The following is a 19,734-nucleotide window of genomic DNA, read 5'->3' as shown; positions in this document are numbered from 1 at the left end:
TGGTGGCAGCACCATAGTAAGTCCATTACGCGCCAATTTTCAAATATCGTTTATCACAGATTCAAAATGAAAACAATTTAAATAATTCGCGTGTAATTTTTATTTTTAAATATTAATCAAAAATTAAATCACCATGTAATTAAAATTAAAAAATAAATTTATTATATTCATTCCATAATAATTATTTTTATACAGCGTCACATATATTATTTGCTAATAAAATTATCATAACACTGTACTCACTGATAGTCATGTATGTTAGTGAACAAAAAGAAATATTTACATTAATATATCTACATATATTTATAAGATTTATCAAGCTAGCTATGATCAGTGTAACTAATTAACAATATAAAAACTAAAAATAATTAATATTACTCTGTAAATATTAATTTTATTTTTTTCTTAGCAGCAGGTCCTTCGACGTCTGAAGCTGCTTCATCTTTAACGTTACTCAAATTATGAGTATCTTTACGTTTTCTTTTACCTGATTTTTTATCTTCTTGCTTAACAACTACTTCCTCTTTTACATTTATTCTACTAGTAACATTATTTATTTCTACTGTCTCTTGTTCCTTGTTCAGGTCTTTATGTATCGATTTCGACTTTTTGCTGGAGCCTTCAGCATCCGAAGCTGGTTCTTCTTTGATCTTCACGCCTACAAAGAAACTTGGTTTCTTTGTTTTATTTTTTTTACCCGTCGACGAATCATTTTCTTCTGATGTACTTTCTTTGTGCGACGATTTAGACGATGATGGCACTTGAGGTTTAACAAATTCTGGGTCTTTGGATTTTTTGGCTCCAATTTCAACGGGACTCACAATTGGCTCTTGTACTCTAGAAGAATCCAACTGTGATTCATTGATCGTAGAGTTCTCAAGAGGGTCAGCCTCAACAATAGTTTTAGATTTAGATTTTTTCCCTTTGGGTTCTTCTTTAATTCTAGCGACACTGGAGTGCAGTGGAGTCTCCTGTTCACTCGACGAATTTAAAACACTTTCATCAGCGTCAATAAATGAATCCAATTGAGATTCGTTGATGGTTGAATTACCAATTGGATTCTCAATACCGTTAGATATCTTCTTTACTTTCTTTTTCTTTGACTCCTGTTTAATTTTGCTCGTGTCTACTGCAACCTCTGAGTCATTGATTGAATCAAGTTCTGATTCATCAACAGACGAGTTGACAGCAGAATGAGAATCTTTGTCTTTAGATTTTTTCTTCTTCGGTTTCTTAGGTACTTCATTGATAGCTTCTTCAGTATGCTTTTCTACAGTATTCTTCTCAACCTTAACAGAAGCGAATAATCTTGACTGATTTGGTAAATCATCATCACTGTCTGAATAATCACCAATTATTATACTATTCTTAGGAATATTTGCTGACTTTTCGACAGTCCTCGGTTCTACATCTGCTGGTCTATCTTCTTCTTCATTTCCTTGTTCTTCAACTCGCTGTTTACTAGACTTCTTTGATTTTTTAGTTTTAGTTTCAGCAGAATTAGTTGCTGACTCGTGAGTTTGAGACGAATCTTCAGATGAGTCTGGTTGTGATCCATTGACCATCGGAATTTCAACAGATTCAGGTTCAACAACTTTATTATTCTTATCAGATTTCTTCCCTTTAGGTTCTTGTTTAATACTAACACGCGGAAGTAGATCGGAATAGTCTTCAAGTATAGAATTCGATTCGTCATTTACTTGAGAGTCTTTAGATTTTTTAGACTTCTTCGGTTTCTTTACAACTTCATTGATGGACTCATCAATATGCTTCTGTACAATATTCTTCTCAACCTTTACAGGAGACGAGAATCTTGATTGGTTTGGCTGATCATCATCACTGTCCGAATAATCACCAATTATCATGCTATTTTTAGGAATATTTGCTATCTTTCTTATTTCAGGATTCTCAACAGAGCTCTGTCCTACTTCTGCTGGTCTATCTTGTTCTTCAACGCGCTTTTTACTAGACTTCTTTGATTTTTTAGTTTTAGTTTCAGCAGAATTAGTTGCTGACTCGTGAGTGTGAGACGAATCTTCAGATGCGTCTGGTTGTGATCCATTGACCATTGGAGTTTCAACAGGTTCAGGTTCAACAACTTTATTATTCCTATCAGATTTCTTCCCTTTAGGTTCTTGCTTAACATTAATACGCGGAAGTAGATCGGAATAGTCTTCAAGTATAGAATTCGATTCGTTATTCACTGGAGAGTCTTTAGATTTTTTAGACTTTTTCGGTTTCTTTACAACTTCATTGATGGTCTCATCAATATGCTTCTGTACAATATTCTTCTCAACCTTTACAGGAGACGAGAATCTTGATTGGTTTGGCTGATCATCATCACTATCCGAATAATTACCAACAATCATACTATGTTTAGGAATGTTTGCTGATTCTTCAATAGCATTCTGTTCTACATCTGCTGGTGCATTGCGTTCTTCGTGACTTTCTTCTTCAACGCGCTTTTTGCTAGACTTCTTCGATTTTTTTGTTTTAACTGCTGTCTCGTGTGTTTGAGAAGAATCTTCAGACGAGTCTAGCTGGGATCCATTGACCATCAGAATACCAACAGGTTCAGGTTCAACAATCCCATTGTACCTGTCAGACTTCTTTTCCTTAGGTTCCTGCTTAATCTTAATAATACTCGGATGTAGCTCAGATTCTTCATCGTGTAAAGAATTAGATACACTACTATTAATCTCAGCATCTCTATCCTTAGATTTTTTAGACTTTTTAGGTTTTTTAGTTTTTATTTGTGTAACTAATGACGAGTCACTTTCATTAGATAATATAACCTGTTTATTCGACGACGGCACTTGAGGTTCGACAAATTCTTTAGGTTTTGATTTTTTGGTTTTTTTAACAGGACTGATCATTGGCTCTTGTATTTGAGAGTTATCTTCAGCAGATGAATCCGAACGCCGTTCAATAATAGTTGAATTACCAAGTGGTTCAGGTTTTTTAATCTTCTTAGACTTAGCTTTGTTTTCTTTAGTTTTTTCTTTAACAGTAGAGCTTGGGTGAAATTCAAGCCTCTGTTCATTCGAAGAAAATAAATCAGATTCTTCTTCAGGGTCTAGGTTCTCGAATAACATAGAATTTTTAATAACTTCATCAATAGTCTCATCGACATGCTTCATTAAAATATCATGGGAAATACTTTTGCCAGTTTTTACTGGAGCCGGTAAATCCTTCTCCTCCTCTTCTAGACTATCAAATTTACTCGACTGCGACTGCGATTGCGACAATCGATCTTCGTCACTCTCAGACATATTATGAGCCGGCAATTTCTTCTGCTTACTTTTCTTTTCAATATTTTTATCAACCTTGAAATTGAGACTTTTTCCAAGTAATACTTCATCATGAATAATTCTCGGTTTATTATCACTACTAGAAATTGATGATTCATCATGATTGATAACTGAGGATCGAACTGGACTAACTGGTAGTTGACTTGGAGGAATTTCATCATTACTTTCATCAGCATCTTCTACTTCTTCTTCCTCTTCCTCTTTATCTTCTTCTTCTACAGAGTTATTAACTTTTAATCGCTTGGATTTGCTCTTAGACTCATAACTGTCATTCTGATCATCATGCTTTCTCTTTTGAGAAACATCAGACGCAAACTGATCAGGCAATTCCTGCATTTCACTATTATCTGCCTGTAAAATTTCTCCATCATCATCATTCTTCTTTTTTTTCTTGCCCTTTTTCTTAGCTTTACGAACTCGTTCATCCTCGGAATCACTGCTGTCAAAAGTACCAAGAAAACTAGCATACCCTTTAGATTTTGAACTTTCAACCTGACTTTCATCAGCTTCATTATGTCCTGCATCATGTTCCCTCTCTTCAACTTCTTCATTTAAATTATTGTCAAAATTTTCATCAATATCTTCATCTTCATCAATCTCTTCATCTTGTCCATCAACAGTATCACTAAAAAAAACAAAAAAAAAAATTAATGATCATTACTCTCAGCAAATAGCAAACACTAAAAATTGAATTCTTACTTTATTAACAATTTTCCTCGTATAAATGGAACTCTGGCTCGTAAATCGACCTGAGTGACGGTAAATGTCGCTTCTTGGCCAACTTCTAGGTAGTGTCCTTGCCATGAGTCATCATCTTTCATGTGCTTTGTGATGGACACATTGAAAGCTTTGTGAACTAGGACTCCAATGTAATTCTCTTCCTTCTTATTAACGACACCTACAAGCAAAACAATAAAAAATCATTTATTAAAATAATTAATTAGATAATTAAATTCAGTGGACTTACCTGTAAGTACACTTCCAACAGTAGGACGAAATATATAAAAGTCTGCTTGGACGTTCATGTGGATGAAATAATTGTCGTAATTTATGAATCCCAGTGGACATAACAGTTTAGGATTTTTGTAAGCAATCAAAAGCCCATTAAATCTAATTAAATATTTAATAATTATTAGTGTTAAATAAAATGATTAGTTAAAAATTGCATGTAAGACTTTCATGGAAGCATGGGTAACCTCAATGGTTAATTTAAATTCAACAGAACTGATAAATTCAAAAAAATAAAAATAATTTAGAGACAGATGAAGAATTTAAAATAAAATGAACTTACTCAGTGTCAAAAGTATTTATTGATGAATTCAAAATATCTTTTAAGGCTTTTTTAGTATCATTCAAATGGATCGGGTGCAAAGAAACGTGTCTCTGCAATGTTTCTTTAAAAACACATGAATTTTCTTTCTTTATTAATTCATTTAACTCTTGTATGCTCCAGGTTATCCATGTATTTACTTTTGGAGGCATTTTATAAACTTATTTTATTAACTTTATCTATAATTAATAACTTTATTATCATAAATTATAACCTCTTAATTATATATGATCCAGCGTGTATTTTTTTTAAAATGACGGAAATCGCGCGGTGGCGCTATCGTAATTTTTTTTCTTTTTATTTATTATTGGCTATCCCAATTTGGGCCACGTACCAATAGCTGTGTTATAAAATTCAAATATCAGTCGAGAAAACTCGAGTGACGATGAGATAGATAAATAGATAAATATTGTTTACATGAAATCGGTAATGACGAAAACTACTTTTGGTTTTAAAAACCCGCGTTAATTTTTGAATATGCACTTGGTAAATTTTTTAAAACAATTACTTACATTTCTTACTGAGATAAGTTGACCTACCGGAAATAAAAAAATATATATATATATATTGATAGTAAGCCATTGTTGATATTGATTATTAATTACAATGAATAAAATAATTTAAAAACAGTAATAATATTTTTTTATTATGAAAAGTAAATTTTATAATTAGTAATTAGTATTGTTTAATTAATTTAGAAAATAAACGCATATTTAAATAAAACAATTATTTGAAATGTGAAGCTGGGATGATTTATCATTTTGGAGTATTTATTTAATTACATTAAAACAATAAGTTAAATAAAAGTATATAATTATTTTATTTACTTTGTTGAAATCAATTAACCATAGATGAATTATTATTTGTAATTTTTTCTATAAAAAAAAAAAAAAAATAATGCAATGATTTAATAGAAATTTTTGTACAGTATATTGAGTCAGAACCTATTAAATTAATCACATAATTAACTACTGAATACATATCTTAATAAATATAAAAAACTAAGAAAAATATCTTAAAAAAAATTATTTATAGACAGTTTGATTTTAATTTATTTTATTAAAAAAAATATTTTCTTACTAGAAAAAAATATGCAAACGATAAATCAATCAATGAGACAAAATGAAAAAACAAACATTTACGTCTTGAAAACATTTTAACTCAACGTACAAAAACTTGACTTGAGAAAATAAACCTTGATTCAAGATATAAAAATTTTAAGATAATTATTGTAGCAAGAATATTTTTCTTGATTCGAGTTATTTTTTTTCTATTTAGTTATAATTCGCAAAAACATCAGAGAATTGAAAATACATTTAGGATGAATATTAATAGCTAGAATTATTTTATAATATACTTAATAATAGTTTTAGATACAAAATATCATATGTTTTTTTTTAGTGTTAAGTAATAATTGATTAATAGTAGTAATAGTAATTACAGGTCAATCTCGTGATGACGATCCTTTTTCAGCTGCCGGATATCTTGATCGCTAATTTTCATAAGTTTATCGACAGCTTCTGAATATTTTTCTCTAGCTTCGAAGTAGATTTTTTCGTAGTCCGTATCCTTGATGATTTTACTTGCACCTGTACATTTTTCAATATCCAGAATCAGGCGATTTGCTGCTACGATAACAACCATATGGTACTGGAAAAAGTCTACCTTAAATCTAATCCTCAGGACCAACCGGAATTAGATTTTCAATTGAAATTCAACACCTTTACTATATCAATAATGATCCAGGAAGCATATAGAATTGATTCACTTTTAGAAAAGTGTACTTTTGCCAATCAGTTTGTCAAGAATACGGATTATGGAAGAAAATACATGAATTTCAAGGAAAAAAATTCTGAAATTGTGAACAAAATAATGCGTATAGGTGAAGAAAATATGGACAATATAAAGAAAAATGCTTCTTACTATATTGACACATACTTACAGTAATAAATAATTATTATAATTATCTACTCAAAACTATCATTCTAATTAATTTCGTACTGCTAAAATCTTGTTATGATTATTAATTAAGTAACGAAGTAAGAGAGAATTTAATTATATTATCTACGATATTAAATTTTTTATTTTGACTAAATCTTTTATGTTCTAAATGCAAGTTGTTGCTGTTTAAAAGCTTCGACAATATAATTCTCTTTAATGAGCGACAAAAATTATTTTTTATTTATATCATATAAATTTCTTGGGGTAAGTAAAAATTTTCTTTAGGGGAGTAAAGATTTTTTGTGTCAATGAATCTTTTTTTTTCTATGCACACTTTTTTGGCTTTGAGAAGCTTCCTAAAACCAAAAGGGAGTGTAAAAATCTGTCATTTTGGAATAAGTAATGCGATATAAATAATATAGGTATATATTCAAGTGACATTCAGTCATATTTAGTGCTAGAATAATTAAAATATGAATAATGATAATAAAAATACTAACATATTATTTATATTTTTTCTTTATACAATCCCTGCTTTCTATTACTAATTAATTTTAATTATGATTAATATCTATCTATTTTTTATTACATATTAATAAATAGGATTTACGATGATAAGGAATATTTAAATGTTATATTTCGATTCTTACTTGATATATTTATTAATAAATGAAATACAATTATTTTTAAAACATCAAATATAAAATAGAATAATCCCTGAATGCAAGCTCAATAATTTACAACAATGAGTGACGCATCTCTTGCACAAATATTATTATTGTTTATTTTTATGTAACTAATAAATAATTAACTAACACACAGTAGTATAGTACACAAGATTTTCTATGTACTTGACGGACTAGAAGACAACAAGTAGCATTAGGGTTTACCTTAGAGGGAGAATGTTTGCGTCATAAAGATGCGATGTTATATTAGACATATCAGTAACGTCTTTCGCTGCCCATATTACCTCCATCGTAGCCTTGGTTGCCTCCGCCGTAGCCGCCATCACCGCCACCGCCAACGGAATTACCTCCCATTGGTCCTTGTCCACCGAAGGGTGGCATCCACCTCGCGTCTTCAGATTGTCTTCCACTAGGGCCCATACTAGTACCGTAGGGTGCTGGTCGTCCACCGGAATTGAAATTACTTCTAAAGGGGCCACCACCGTATCCTTGTTGGCAACCACTTCCGAAGTTGTCGTTACTCCGATTACCGCTGCTGTTGTATCGGTCTTAGCCAAATTGTCCGACCCAGTTACTCGAACTCTTCTATGACCGCCCGAAATGCGGCCTGTACTTGTTGTGTGTTCTGTTAACAAATGTTAAATAATCAATTGTTTATTTTATCAATACTTTTTTTTTTAAAATTAATTGACGTGGTGTTGGGGATGAGCAACTGATGAATCAAAGATTATAATTATAATTAATTAAAAAAATTTTAAACTATAGAATGGCACGACAGCGATGAACTGCGCGGGAAGACAAATTTTTAAATAACGCGGCCGCAAAGTCTGGCGCCACATTCCGAGTTTAGTCGAAGCAAAATAATAATTTACTTAAACGACCGCCAGAGTGCGCGGCCGCGCCATTTAAAAATTTGTCGCCAGATAAATTTTTTGGTTATAAGTCAAATTTATTACAAAAGACAACAGGATTGTAGTTACATATTTTTCAATAACATTCTGATGACAGTAATAATAATTATTATTAAAAATAGCGCTGAAAAAATATGAACTAATATGTTGGCGTAATGTGACAGCATTTAATTTAAAATGGACACTGATCATGATTCTGATCAATCAGAAGATTTATTTGGAGGTATATAAATATATCTGTTTATACTTAGTGTCAATTTTCTTATGGCTTATTTATTTTTACATTTCATGGAAATTGAAATTTGACAGTACATGTAATGGGAATTTATTAATTCAACTTATTTGTATCTAGATGATGAGAATTATTTGTCAGTACGAGGCTCGAGTATTCAATCTCCAGAGATCGATGCCTCTTTTAAATCATTACCGCTCTCTCAAGCATGTGGTTGTTCTCCATCTCCATACAAACAACCGTGAGATGTTTATATATATTTTTTATGGTAATAATTTATCAATAAATAGATTACTAATTATTTAAAAATCAATTTAGAGATTTCACTGCACCGGAATGTCCTACAACACCGTGCAGCCTTGGTCCGCATCTTACAAAAGCACCAATTTGGACAGCTGACCTCGAAACTCCGGAAGCGAACAAAGGTAGAATGTTGCCAGTAGAAAGTCCATGTAATATTAACCAGGAAAACATAAGTTACAATGCTCTGAGACTCACACCAACGGATTTTAATATCGAGGATGTGATTCCTGTGTCACCTGTTGTTCCGAGAGCTAAAAAGAAACGTCTGAGTCGTCGGATATTGAGCAACATCTCTAACGCTACGTCACAAAGCAGCCATTTTAAGAATGAGTACTCTAATATTGTGAATTCAACTGTCTACTTAAGTCCTATTGCTGAGAAGTCGATGGAAGAGAGGCTGGATGACAGTAATAGGAGTTTCAGTTCAAATCCAAGCTCCAGTACCAGTGGAATCAGATCTTCTGGTTCGATGTCACCCGTTGAACGTTTCAGAATGCTGAAAGAATTGAAAGCATCAAAAATTTCGCGGTTAAATCAAAATGACATAATCCAGATACCAGACACTGAGTTCTTCAAGGACTACGTGGCCATGGAGACAAACAAATACTCGTGTCAACCTCAAGGTAAATTAAAAAAGCCGCGATTTAATGAGGAGGGATTTGTTACTTTTACGCAGCTCGCTAAAGATGATAATGAAGAGCAAGATGAAGAAGTAGAGCATCCACATGATGAATCTTATCAACACGATCAAGATATACCTCTCTCACAATTTTTCAGAGAAGATAATCCAGTATTTAATAATAAAAATGACGAATTAATAAGTACTGAGTGTTCAGACTCGGATAAATTAATAGCTACCGTAAAAACGCCATTAACAAGTCCCGATTTTAAAGGATTTTCGCCAGTTTCACGTCAACGCAGTCAAGTAATATTAAATAAACACAATGATCTCGTTAGTGAACAAGCTCATCAACATCTTTCGTCGTCGGAAGATAATTTAAAAGGCTTTAATATTCATGAATTAGATAAAAGTATAAAAATTGCTCAGAGGTATCAAAGGTTTTACGATAATTATCTTGATAGCAATTATCCACTGGGTAAGAAGCTACGGATAAAATATTCCAGTGAGAATGTAAACCAAGATAAGTCTAAGTCATTACTACCTCCACTGATAATTAACGTTTGCTCATTATTTAAGACAGCTAGTAATAAAGATATTTTAGTTGCTTGGGAAAATGTGGGATCGTCAAAACTGTTATTGTTATGTGATGATGGTCAGCATGATATTGATTTACTTGTTGATAATCATGAAGAATCAACCGCAGGGTCTGATTCGCGTGAAAAGAAAATTGAGGATTTGAAAAATGTAACAGACGAGTTTGAATCCTTGGAATTTAATGTTGATCTTGAAGAAGCGGTTTCACGAGTTGAATCTACTGAGTTTGATAATTTGAATAGTGCTAATTGTAGTGTAGACAATAAAAATGAATGTAGACTTAATTTAATGCGTAATAATAGTTTTAAACCTGTTGTTACCAATTTAGATGTAAATAGTACTACTAATGATAAAATAATGTTCAAACAACCGGTGATTAAAAATTTGATAGGTAAACAAAGTACAAATGTAAATAAAAGTTGCGTTAGTTTAGCGAATAGTACAAATATTTTTGATGAAGATTTACAATTTGATGGTAGTTGTGAGGCTGGTGTTGTGGGATTTCAAACGGGACGTGGGAAAAGTATTAAAATAGCTGATAATGCATTGGTGAGAGCTAGAAATATATTAGCAGATGATGAATTAAATAAAATAGATCTAGAAAAAGAGGGTAAATTAAACGGTCAGCGGAGGAAAGAGTTTAATGAACCAGTTGCTTCAACGTCGGGATTTAAAGTGGGTCGGGATAAAAATAGTTGGGTTGAAAAAAGTGGTTTAGTTGGTAAAAATATTTTTACAAATAGAAATTTAAAGGAGAGTGCGATTACAAAAAATATTTTTGATGATAAAAATTTAGAAGACTTGCCGATGAATCCGGTGATGATGGGATTTCAAACCGGACGTGGGAAAAATATTAAAATAGATGATAACGCTTTGATGAAAGCGAAAAATATATTGGCTGATGATGAATTGAATAAAATAAATTTAGAAAAACAAGGTAAATTAAATGGTCAGCGGAAGAAAGAGTTTAATGAACCAGTTGCTTCAACATCTGGATTTAAAGTGGGTCAGGATAAAAATAATTGTGTTAAAAAAAATATTTTTGATGATGAAAATTTAGGAGACTTGCCGATAAATCCGATGGCGATGGGATTCCAAACTGGATCTGGTAAAAATATAAAAATAGCTGAGAGTGCTTTATCTAGAGCACAAGCAACGTTTGTTAAAGATCTCGAAGATGCGGATTGCGAGAATAAAATATTGGAAATGAAGAAAGGAAAAATAAACCAGCGGTTTTCTTATCCTGGGTCAAGTACTTTTAGATCTAGATCTGGATCTGGATCTGGATCTGGATTTAGTACAGGTTCAGGTACAGGTTTGTTGATTAATAATTCTGTGAGCATAAATAATGCGCGTAAACGCAAAGCTACTGATGATGAGACACCAGCAGGCAGAAAACGTCTTTGCGGAGGACTAGATTTGCAAAAACGTAAACTTTTTAATGACATTGAAGAAGAGGATGAGAGTCTGCTGGAATCAGCAATGCTGTTGGAACAGGACCTCGTTGACAGTGATCGCAATCTTGTTGGCTCGACGTTGCAAGCTAAAAGAATAGATGCCAACGTTAATTTGAACTCCAGTATTATTATTAATGACGAAGTGCGTGCGAGTGTTGACGCGCTGCTGAACGAAGACATTGACTTCGAGGCTGAAGACACCTGGGTCGAGACAGCTAATTCAGATAAGCAAATATGGAGCGGCGGATCTGAAGGCTCTTATCGCAATCAAGATCATCCGAAGCCTGAAAAAAGATCTAGGTCGTTTCCAGGTTCTGTTGCCAAGTCACCCAAGCACGATTCTATTCCCGAAGAACTTTACTTTGAGACGCAATTCTCGGAAGAATTTAATGGTGGCATCGAAGAGATTCATGAGCAACGAAGCGCAGCAGCTTTGGAGCAGGAAAAAATAATAATGTGTAAAAAAAAAATGAAAGTCAAGCCTACAGTTGGATCCTTGTTAAAATTAAAACGCGCTGACAATAAAATTTCTTTGGCACAATACTCCAGTAATCATGCACCAGTGCACTGTACATCTCAAGAACTGCGAGACCGAGGACTGGATCCATCCATAACGTCAATTAATTCAACGACCGCAAGTGCTTACAAATTTAGTAGTGATTATTTCGAAGATTTGAGGACTAAAGTCAGCGTACCAGTTGGTGACGGAGCTGTTCTAGTACCTGATAAAAATAACCAAGTAGGTGTTGATGAATTTAGTAGGTCATTTTTAGCCAGTCCAGGTGTTGATCCATCGCTACTGCCTCAAGGTTGGTTTAAAAACCATTACAGGTGGATTGTATGGAAGCTTGGGTCAATGGATCGTATTAAATTAAATAGCAGGCATGTAAATAAATTTTTAACACCTGATATATTAATGAGACAGCTTAAGTATCGTTATGATCGAGAGATTGACAGATCTGAACGACCAGCTCTGAGGAGAATATTAGAAAAAGACGATCCGCCTTCACGGAGACTAGTTCTTTGTGTTTGCCAAGTAGTTAAAGACACAATAGAATTAACCGATGGCTGGTACTCGGTTCCGGCGAGTGTTGACTCAGCGATGCAGTCTTATATTAACTCAGGTAAACTCCAAGAAGGAACAAAATTGATGATCCAGGGAGCTGAGTTGGTTAATCTTGAAGAAGGTCGGTATCCTTTAGAAATAACTAAAGACGTGCGTTTAAAAATTCACACAAACTCAACGCGTCGTGCCCGGTGGGACACAAAACTCGGATATTACCGCACATGCGGTCCGCTGCCCGTGACTTTGAGCTCCGTTAAGTCAAACGGTGGTGCTATTGGTAAATTAATAGTCGCTGTAGCGCGAGTCTATCCAATTTTATACCGCGAGAAAACGGCCGACGGACAGTCAATTGTACGTAACGCAAAGTGTGAAGAGAAAGCAGCGATAGCTTACGAAACCGAGTGTCAAAAACGCATTGACGCGATCTGCTCGACTGCTCGTTCTTTCAGTGAGTCCCAAACTTCAACTTCAAAGTACGAATTGGAGACTCGTGTGAGAAATAATTTACCAGACCGTAGAAATGTTACGCCGATACTCAAGGTTAGGATTGCTGATAATGATTTGTCAGCGATGATGACAATCTGGTCTTGTGACGAAGAATTTCAAAGTAATTTGAAAGAAAACAGTTGCATTGCTATACGCAACGTGCTGGCAGCAGGACGTAGAGTCAATGAACTTCAAATAACAGCCGGTAAATCAAGTATCTTCGAACGTGTAGCTACTAAAATTACCTGTCCCCCACGTGCCTTTACTTCGATCCAAGAGGTTTCCCAGCGCGGTTTTAATCCAGTGTACGGTGAATTTGATACCGTGGGTATTGTCGTGTCAACTGGACCAGCACCACACGGGATGAAGAACTTCGAAACAGTTAATTTAGCATTCAAGACTTCTACTGACGATGACGATGATAATAATGAAGATTCTTCGTCATATTATCTGTCGATCTTATTCTGGGAAGGAATCGCATCTCATGGATTCACCGGAATAGCAACAGTAGGATCTGCCATTGCTTGTCTGAATCTTGAGTGGCGGAAGAGCACGTATCAAAGTATACCAACGGCTTTTTGTTCCGAACGCACATTACTGACACGCAATCCACGACAGGCTCATCTGCGACACGCATTCGACTCACTTAGCGCTAGAATCCGTGACCCGGTATCCTATGCCGCGGAATGCGCGGCAATAATACAACTGGAGGTCGACAAAAAATCATCAAACAAGTCTGCAAACCACACACCTAATGCGGACAGAAGGTGGTCCAATTGCTGGACTCCCGAGCGTGATAACAATCTTATAAACCCCGATAGCGTAAACAGAAATGATTTACGGAAATCCGCTATTTTAAATAATCGCGCCGACAAAGTTCGCTGGCATCTAGCACCCGAGTCTTCTATTTTACATATTTCAAATTCTCCTAAAACCAACAGCCCATTTAATTTAAATATCAATCGTTCCAGGCCATCATGAGACCACCAGTTTTATTATTATTGTTGTTACTATTTGTTAAATGTAAATATTTTATAATAAAATTTTGTTTATGAGAATTTATTTATTGACTTTTATCTACTATTTCTTAAGATAGTTATTTATTATGTATTTGAATTAGGAATGTTAATAATATATTTATATTTACGTCAGCAAACAAGTTTCAGGTGATTTACAACAACGGAAATTCCTCAGACCCAAGAATTATCCGAGCGTCGATGGGTTTATCTTATTGTATTGTAATAATAGCTGTGAGTATCCTTAAAACTATAAGTGAATTGAGTAAATTTAAAAGCTACAGGCAAATTTTTACGTGGGAATTGGGTACTGTTTATTGAGCACACCTAAATGATACTTACTTTTAAGAATAGAGTAGAGCAGAGTGTACTCTGTACAATGATAAAAGTAAGACAAACTTAAAATGACCTTTCGAGTCTTTGTCTGTAATAATGCTAAATGTCCGGAGTTGTCTAGACACTGGAGATTAAAAATTATTTAAAATATCCAGGTATGCTGCAAACCCTAAATCTCGTAGCTCTTGACCTTTAGATTACAATACGGGCTAATTCTAAGTTCTATTATTATTATCTTGGACGTACGTACATATTTCTTTAGTCATTTTACTTGAAAGTAGTCGGGCGCGTTAATTTTAAACTTGTGCGCCTGCGCGGGCGTTTTGAATCTACCGCGCGCGCAGGCGCATAAAGCGGAAGGACTAAAATGCGGTGCGTACCGAGCACGCCGTTGTGTTTTCCATCAGTGCCGTTTCTCATGTCTTGCTGTAATGTTCTAGGTCTAATTAGACCGTATTTAAATTAGATATATTTATTAAAAATAATTAAATTAATTAGTCTTTGTTTGATCTTCAGACAATGTTCAATGAGGTTAGTAGTAATTAATCGTGAGAGTTTTTTTAAATCCAGCCAAGTGTCAGTGATGTGATTTGCGTTTTACATAGTGATATTTTTTGTTACTGAATAAATTTATTTTTGGTTGATAAATAATTATTTTTATTTAGCTATAATGGAAAATAATGTGAAATTAAATCGTGTTACTGCTAGTGATGTGTCTATTAGTCAAATATTCAAAAGTTCATTCGCCAGATCTTTTGTTTCATCTTATCATGATAATAAAATTTTGGATATGGATAATTTAAACGATAGTTTTAATATTTCATCATTGAGTGTTGATAATTTTTTGGATAATTTTCAAAAGAAGCATTCTGGAGATAATAACAGTAATAATGATGTAAGTAATTAATTTATTTTTTTAATTTATCTGTCAGATTTTTTTATATTCATTAATTTTAAAAAGTTTTACTATTTTTTTATGATCCTGAAGTTAGCAGACAAGTCAAAATTTTTGAATTTTTTTTTTTTCAAGTTTAATTTAAAAAAAAACTAAGCGCAAATATTTTCTTTTTTAAATTTTTTGTTTAAAAAAAAAATTAGTCGGCTAATTTCAGTATCATTTTTTTTTACTATCCATTAGAAAAATAATTAATTTTTTATAAATGACCAATTGCATGGTTAAATTAATTTTAATTAGTAATAAATAAATTTCTTTTTCTTTTTAGATATCAAATAATATAGAACCCGAAGAATTGAATAACCTCCGTAAGGTAAAAATAATGTTATTAAATATCAATAGCTATTAAAATAAATTGATAGCTGATGTTAAGACTGATAGTAATAGTCAAAGATAATGGGTAATAAATAAGCGTGAAAAAATGATTGCACCGAGTAGTTAAATCGCTGTTAAGTTGATATGGTTTGTTGTTGTATTGAATGGGTATTAAAAGAAAAGGTCGATGACGGTAAACTACGAACAAAGGGTTACTGGGTACGATAAGGGGACGGTTTCCGGAACAGGTGCCAAACACGACACATCCTTTCTCTCCTCTTCCTCCATCTCCATCGTCATCTATCTCTACCTCAACCTCTGTTTGTCTTCTTTTTAAATCATTGTTATTCTTATATTCCGGCGTATGTTTTTTTCTTCGTATCGCCAGACAAAAGGAACAAGGCCATCAGCATACTGAAAACACCATATACAGGTACACGTTACACGGCAACTTAAAATTACCTGGTGAATTATTAAGTAGCCGGAGCGAACCACTAGCCAGTCACCTCCAAAATACTCGTAATTAAATAATATTTAGTGTTTAATTATTTATAAATTTTACAGAGAAGCGACATTGTTATTTTTTTTATGAAATGATATAACTAATATCTTGCGTATATTGCAAGTGAAAGGACAAAGTACTGGGTAATCGTCAGTTGTTTCGTTGGTGAGCAGGAAGTTCGCTCCAGCCCCTCCTTTAATTATCAACGACATAGGTACACACAATATCCCTACAATTCCAACCATTTTAACTTTTACATTTTTACGTATACATATTTTATGTTTTAAGTATTTACTATTCACTGACAAACCTTTGTACGGGCGGTCAACGATAACATGGGACGCAGGAGTACGTGGCTTCAGTCTCTAAACGCCTTCGAATTATTATTAAACAATTTTATTTAATTATCTAAGTGCTTTCAATATAAATATAACAAGTATTCTTTATATTTATATATATAGAGTACTTAGCAGAAATTATCCTTCATTATTATTTTATTTACAGACATTAAATTCGAGCTAAGACTCGATGGTCTATGTACTTAGATATTTATTATAATAATAATGATAAATGTGTACAATGTAAAATGTTGGGTATAAAGATAAAGACAGAATAATTTGCGAGAAGGTCGTAAAGTCGAGTGAAAGCTCTAGTCTTTTTACTCTTGACAATAAAAAAAACGAATAAAAAAAAATAGTTTGTTCCACTGGAACGCAACCAGGACAAGAGTAATAATAATAACTGGAAATTGTCGCAATTGCCAAAACCACGTTATTGTTTTTAAAATTAGAGAAAATAATATAATGAGATTGTCGTAAAAAAAATGAAGGATAGAAGTTCTAAAAGCCACATCATTACCCCTGTGGTTTTAAGAGTGAAAATTACATTATCTCTAGTTTAGTTTAGTTTATTCAAATTTAATTAAATGTCTTTAATTTAACGGTTTATTGTTCAGTTGTCTTCGTAATAAATCCAATTATAATTAAATAAAAAAATAACAGGTTCATAAATAAAAGTGGGAAAAGCATACGTGGTACACAATGTAATTTCCTAATGTAATGTAACTATAACGGCAAGTAACGTAGTGCCGGCGGTGTTTATATATGTATATATATATATATATATATATATATATATATTTATACATGATGTTGCTGGATCATTAATATGGAGAAAGCACGCGCTGTGTTGAGAGCTACAGCCCGATGCGAAAGAGCTGGAGATTTAAAGAAGAGGATTTGCAGCAACGGTAATCTGCGATTTTTTATTATTCATTTTTTTTTGCGTGACTTTTTTATCCTCGAGCTCATAACGTTAATATATATGATAGTCTAGGAGCATTCGTACTATGTAGATATAGATTCACTTTACTATTATATGTACGAATGTATGGTAAATATATTTAACGAGGTGCAGGAGCGTGGGAAGAACACCTGCTGTGTTGTATGCTCATAGAATATCAGTTATTTTTATTATGCATTAGTATATGTATATTAAAAATAAAGAAATCAAGTGAGATGATAGATAGAGCTTACTATTGATTAATCAATGTGATGGGAATGAGGTTTGACGAGAGACACACGATATATTATGTTCATTGATGCATTCGTACTAGCATTACATCTAATATATTATATCAATATTACATTATTTACCTTTTTTTTAATCCTCAATGCTATTGATCTAAACGCGATAAGCGCGGAAGTTAATTATATGTAATCCTGATTAAAGTTATTAAAGTAATTAATAGACTCGCACACAGAAAAACAATTTTTCTTGGCGCGAGAAATATTTTTTATTATGAATTGAAAAAAAAAAAATTTCTTAGGATCAGAAAAAATTTATTGGAGCACGAAACTTTTTTTCGTTTGAAGAAAAAATCCATTTTTTCTCAGCAATAATTTAAATCCATAAAAATATTTTTATAAAATTAAATATTAAATAATTTAAATATCCTCAGACAAGACATGTAACGGTTATCTAAATTTCTTTAGTTTGTACTTAACAAAAATAACATCTTATTAAATATTACAATGTGTGTGGTTTAAATTTATAAACATATATGTTTTTATCAGTACATTTATTTTTCTAACGGACATAATCCAAGGGATTTATAGCTGACACAAATTTAAATATTGATTTATTTCTTCAACTTGTGGTTACTCATTATATCAAATGTATGAAAATAGCTATTCAATATGGGTTTTATCAATACGTATATTTTTCTAACGGAAATACATATTTTCGGAGGGATTTATGTCTGACACAAATTCAAATATTATTTTATTTGTGTAGTTTATGATTAATTATGAGAAAAAAAAAAAAAAATAGGATAGACTTGTTATTGTTTAGTAAGTGTGTCTTTGATTCATAGCATCTTGGTATAGTTTATATTTTATTAATACATTTTCTTGATGTAAAACGTCTGGACAACTGGAGCGTACGACGGAACGTTGTTCCGAATAACGATGAAAACGGAGACATGAAAAGAAAAAAAATATACAGCACGTTCTTAGAAAAGAAGAAAAAGTAAATATCAATTATTTATAAAATTTAATCCGTATGAAAATATCTTTGAAATTGATTAAAATTTTGAATTTATTTCCAGTTTCACGTCTCTTTGAACTGCTCCAAATACGTACACTATTTTCGGCAAATTTTTGAAAACTGTCCCAACGTGACTTGATATGCAAGTGAAAAATAGTACTTGGTATTTCTGTTTATATATTTAACCGACGTACATAAAACAGCTGAGCAATAACCGCAAGCCGACTCCACTCCTATTAATTGTAATTATTATTATAACAAGGATCGGTTGTTGTACAGGAATCGAAAGGAGATAAGTAACAAAAACATTTTAGAGAAGCAAACAGATTTTCTTGGCATTCCTACGTACTCTAGAGTTATAGTTTTGTTTTATATACATATATATGTATACAACCTAGAGTATATAATAATATAAAAGTACTATCGTGATGAGAGATGTGTAAGTATCTACTCTACTGTATCCACCAGTTCAAGAACCGTTCAACCGAGTTAAAGTTAAGTGTTAAGGCACGAGTCTACTCAGCTAGCTCAGTATAAACCGAGATTGCTTTCCATTCCCATTGGAATGCACCAAAAATAAATTTTCCATCTCTTATATACATTTATATTAAGTATTTTAATTTTAGTCCCCACATTCTTCGTGCCTTTTATTATCTCTTAATCCTTTTTTATCTCACACTTTTTGTAATAAATTTCGAAACAACTTTTTTAAATATAAATGTAAAGATAAATTTTACGTTACACCGTTAAGTTTTTTTTTATTTTTCAGTTTAAGTCAAACAAACGTGCAATATCCCAGTAGCCCTTGCCCTGATTACAGCTTACTGAAAATATATACGTATATATAGATATATATGTACGCTGAATAATTCAAGCAGTGACCGTATCAGATGACGTCATGATAGTATTCAGCCACGGTGGACGGTTCAGGGTGAGCAACCATGCAGAACACCATCCGCTTGCGGGCGACGTATGACCGCGAGTCGCGACTCAACGACTGAGCTACGCGCGATTCGTTAATTTACATATTTGCTGATATCCGAAATGAAAGGATTCCTGAAAACAAAAGAAAATAAAATTATTGACAATAGCTACAGATGAATGGAATGTTTGTTAAGAGAGGT

General features: G+C 32.7%; 4 protein-coding genes across 4 annotated transcripts in view; 2 read left to right on the top strand and 2 right to left on the bottom strand.

The window, feature by feature from the left end:
• Nucleotides 1-154: 154 nt before the first annotated feature.
• On the bottom strand, nt 155-4,932 carry LOC103580489 (enolase-phosphatase E1). Its single transcript, XM_008562246.3, has 4 exons — nt 4,603-4,932; nt 4,279-4,421; nt 4,011-4,209; nt 155-3,936 (listed from the first exon to the last, which is right to left on the bottom strand). Exons 1-4 carry the CDS (start codon nt 4,791-4,793, stop codon nt 375-377), a joined length of 4,095 nt encoding a protein of 1,364 aa, XP_008560468.1. The 5' UTR covers nt 4,794-4,932; the 3' UTR covers nt 155-374.
• A 3,230-nt stretch (nt 4,933-8,162) lies between these two features.
• LOC103579169 (uncharacterized) lies at nt 8,163-14,001 on the top strand. The gene is made up of 3 exons (XM_008560498.3): nt 8,163-8,402; nt 8,532-8,652; nt 8,730-14,001. Exons 1-3 carry the CDS (start codon nt 8,357-8,359, stop codon nt 13,918-13,920), a joined length of 5,358 nt encoding a protein of 1,785 aa, XP_008558720.1. The 5' UTR covers nt 8,163-8,356; the 3' UTR covers nt 13,921-14,001.
• A 701-nt stretch (nt 14,002-14,702) lies between these two features.
• The window catches only part of LOC103579168 (serine-rich adhesin for platelets), a 7,673-nt gene continuing 2,641 nt past the window's right edge, over nt 14,703-19,734 (top strand). The window contains exons 1-2 of the mRNA XM_008560497.2: nt 14,703-15,186; nt 15,515-15,559. Of these exons, the coding sequence (XP_008558719.1) occupies nt 14,962-15,186; nt 15,515-15,559 (270 nt within the window). The 5' untranslated portion in view covers nt 14,703-14,961. The remainder of the gene's footprint in view (nt 15,187-15,514; nt 15,560-19,734) is intronic.
• LOC103579172 (uncharacterized) overlaps nt 19,143-19,734 on the bottom strand; it is a 6,778-nt gene continuing 6,186 nt past the window's right edge. Inside the window, exon 4 of the mRNA XM_008560501.2 lies at nt 19,143-19,666. The gene's annotated coding sequence lies outside the window, so the exon portion shown is untranslated. The remainder of the gene's footprint in view (nt 19,667-19,734) is intronic.

Source organism: Microplitis demolitor, chromosome 6 (genome assembly GCF_026212275.2).
Source record: "Microplitis demolitor isolate Queensland-Clemson2020A chromosome 6, iyMicDemo2.1a, whole genome shotgun sequence".
Taxonomy (NCBI): Eukaryota; Metazoa; Arthropoda; class Insecta; order Hymenoptera; family Braconidae; genus Microplitis; species Microplitis demolitor.
This window is presented reverse-complemented; position numbering and strand designations above follow the sequence as displayed.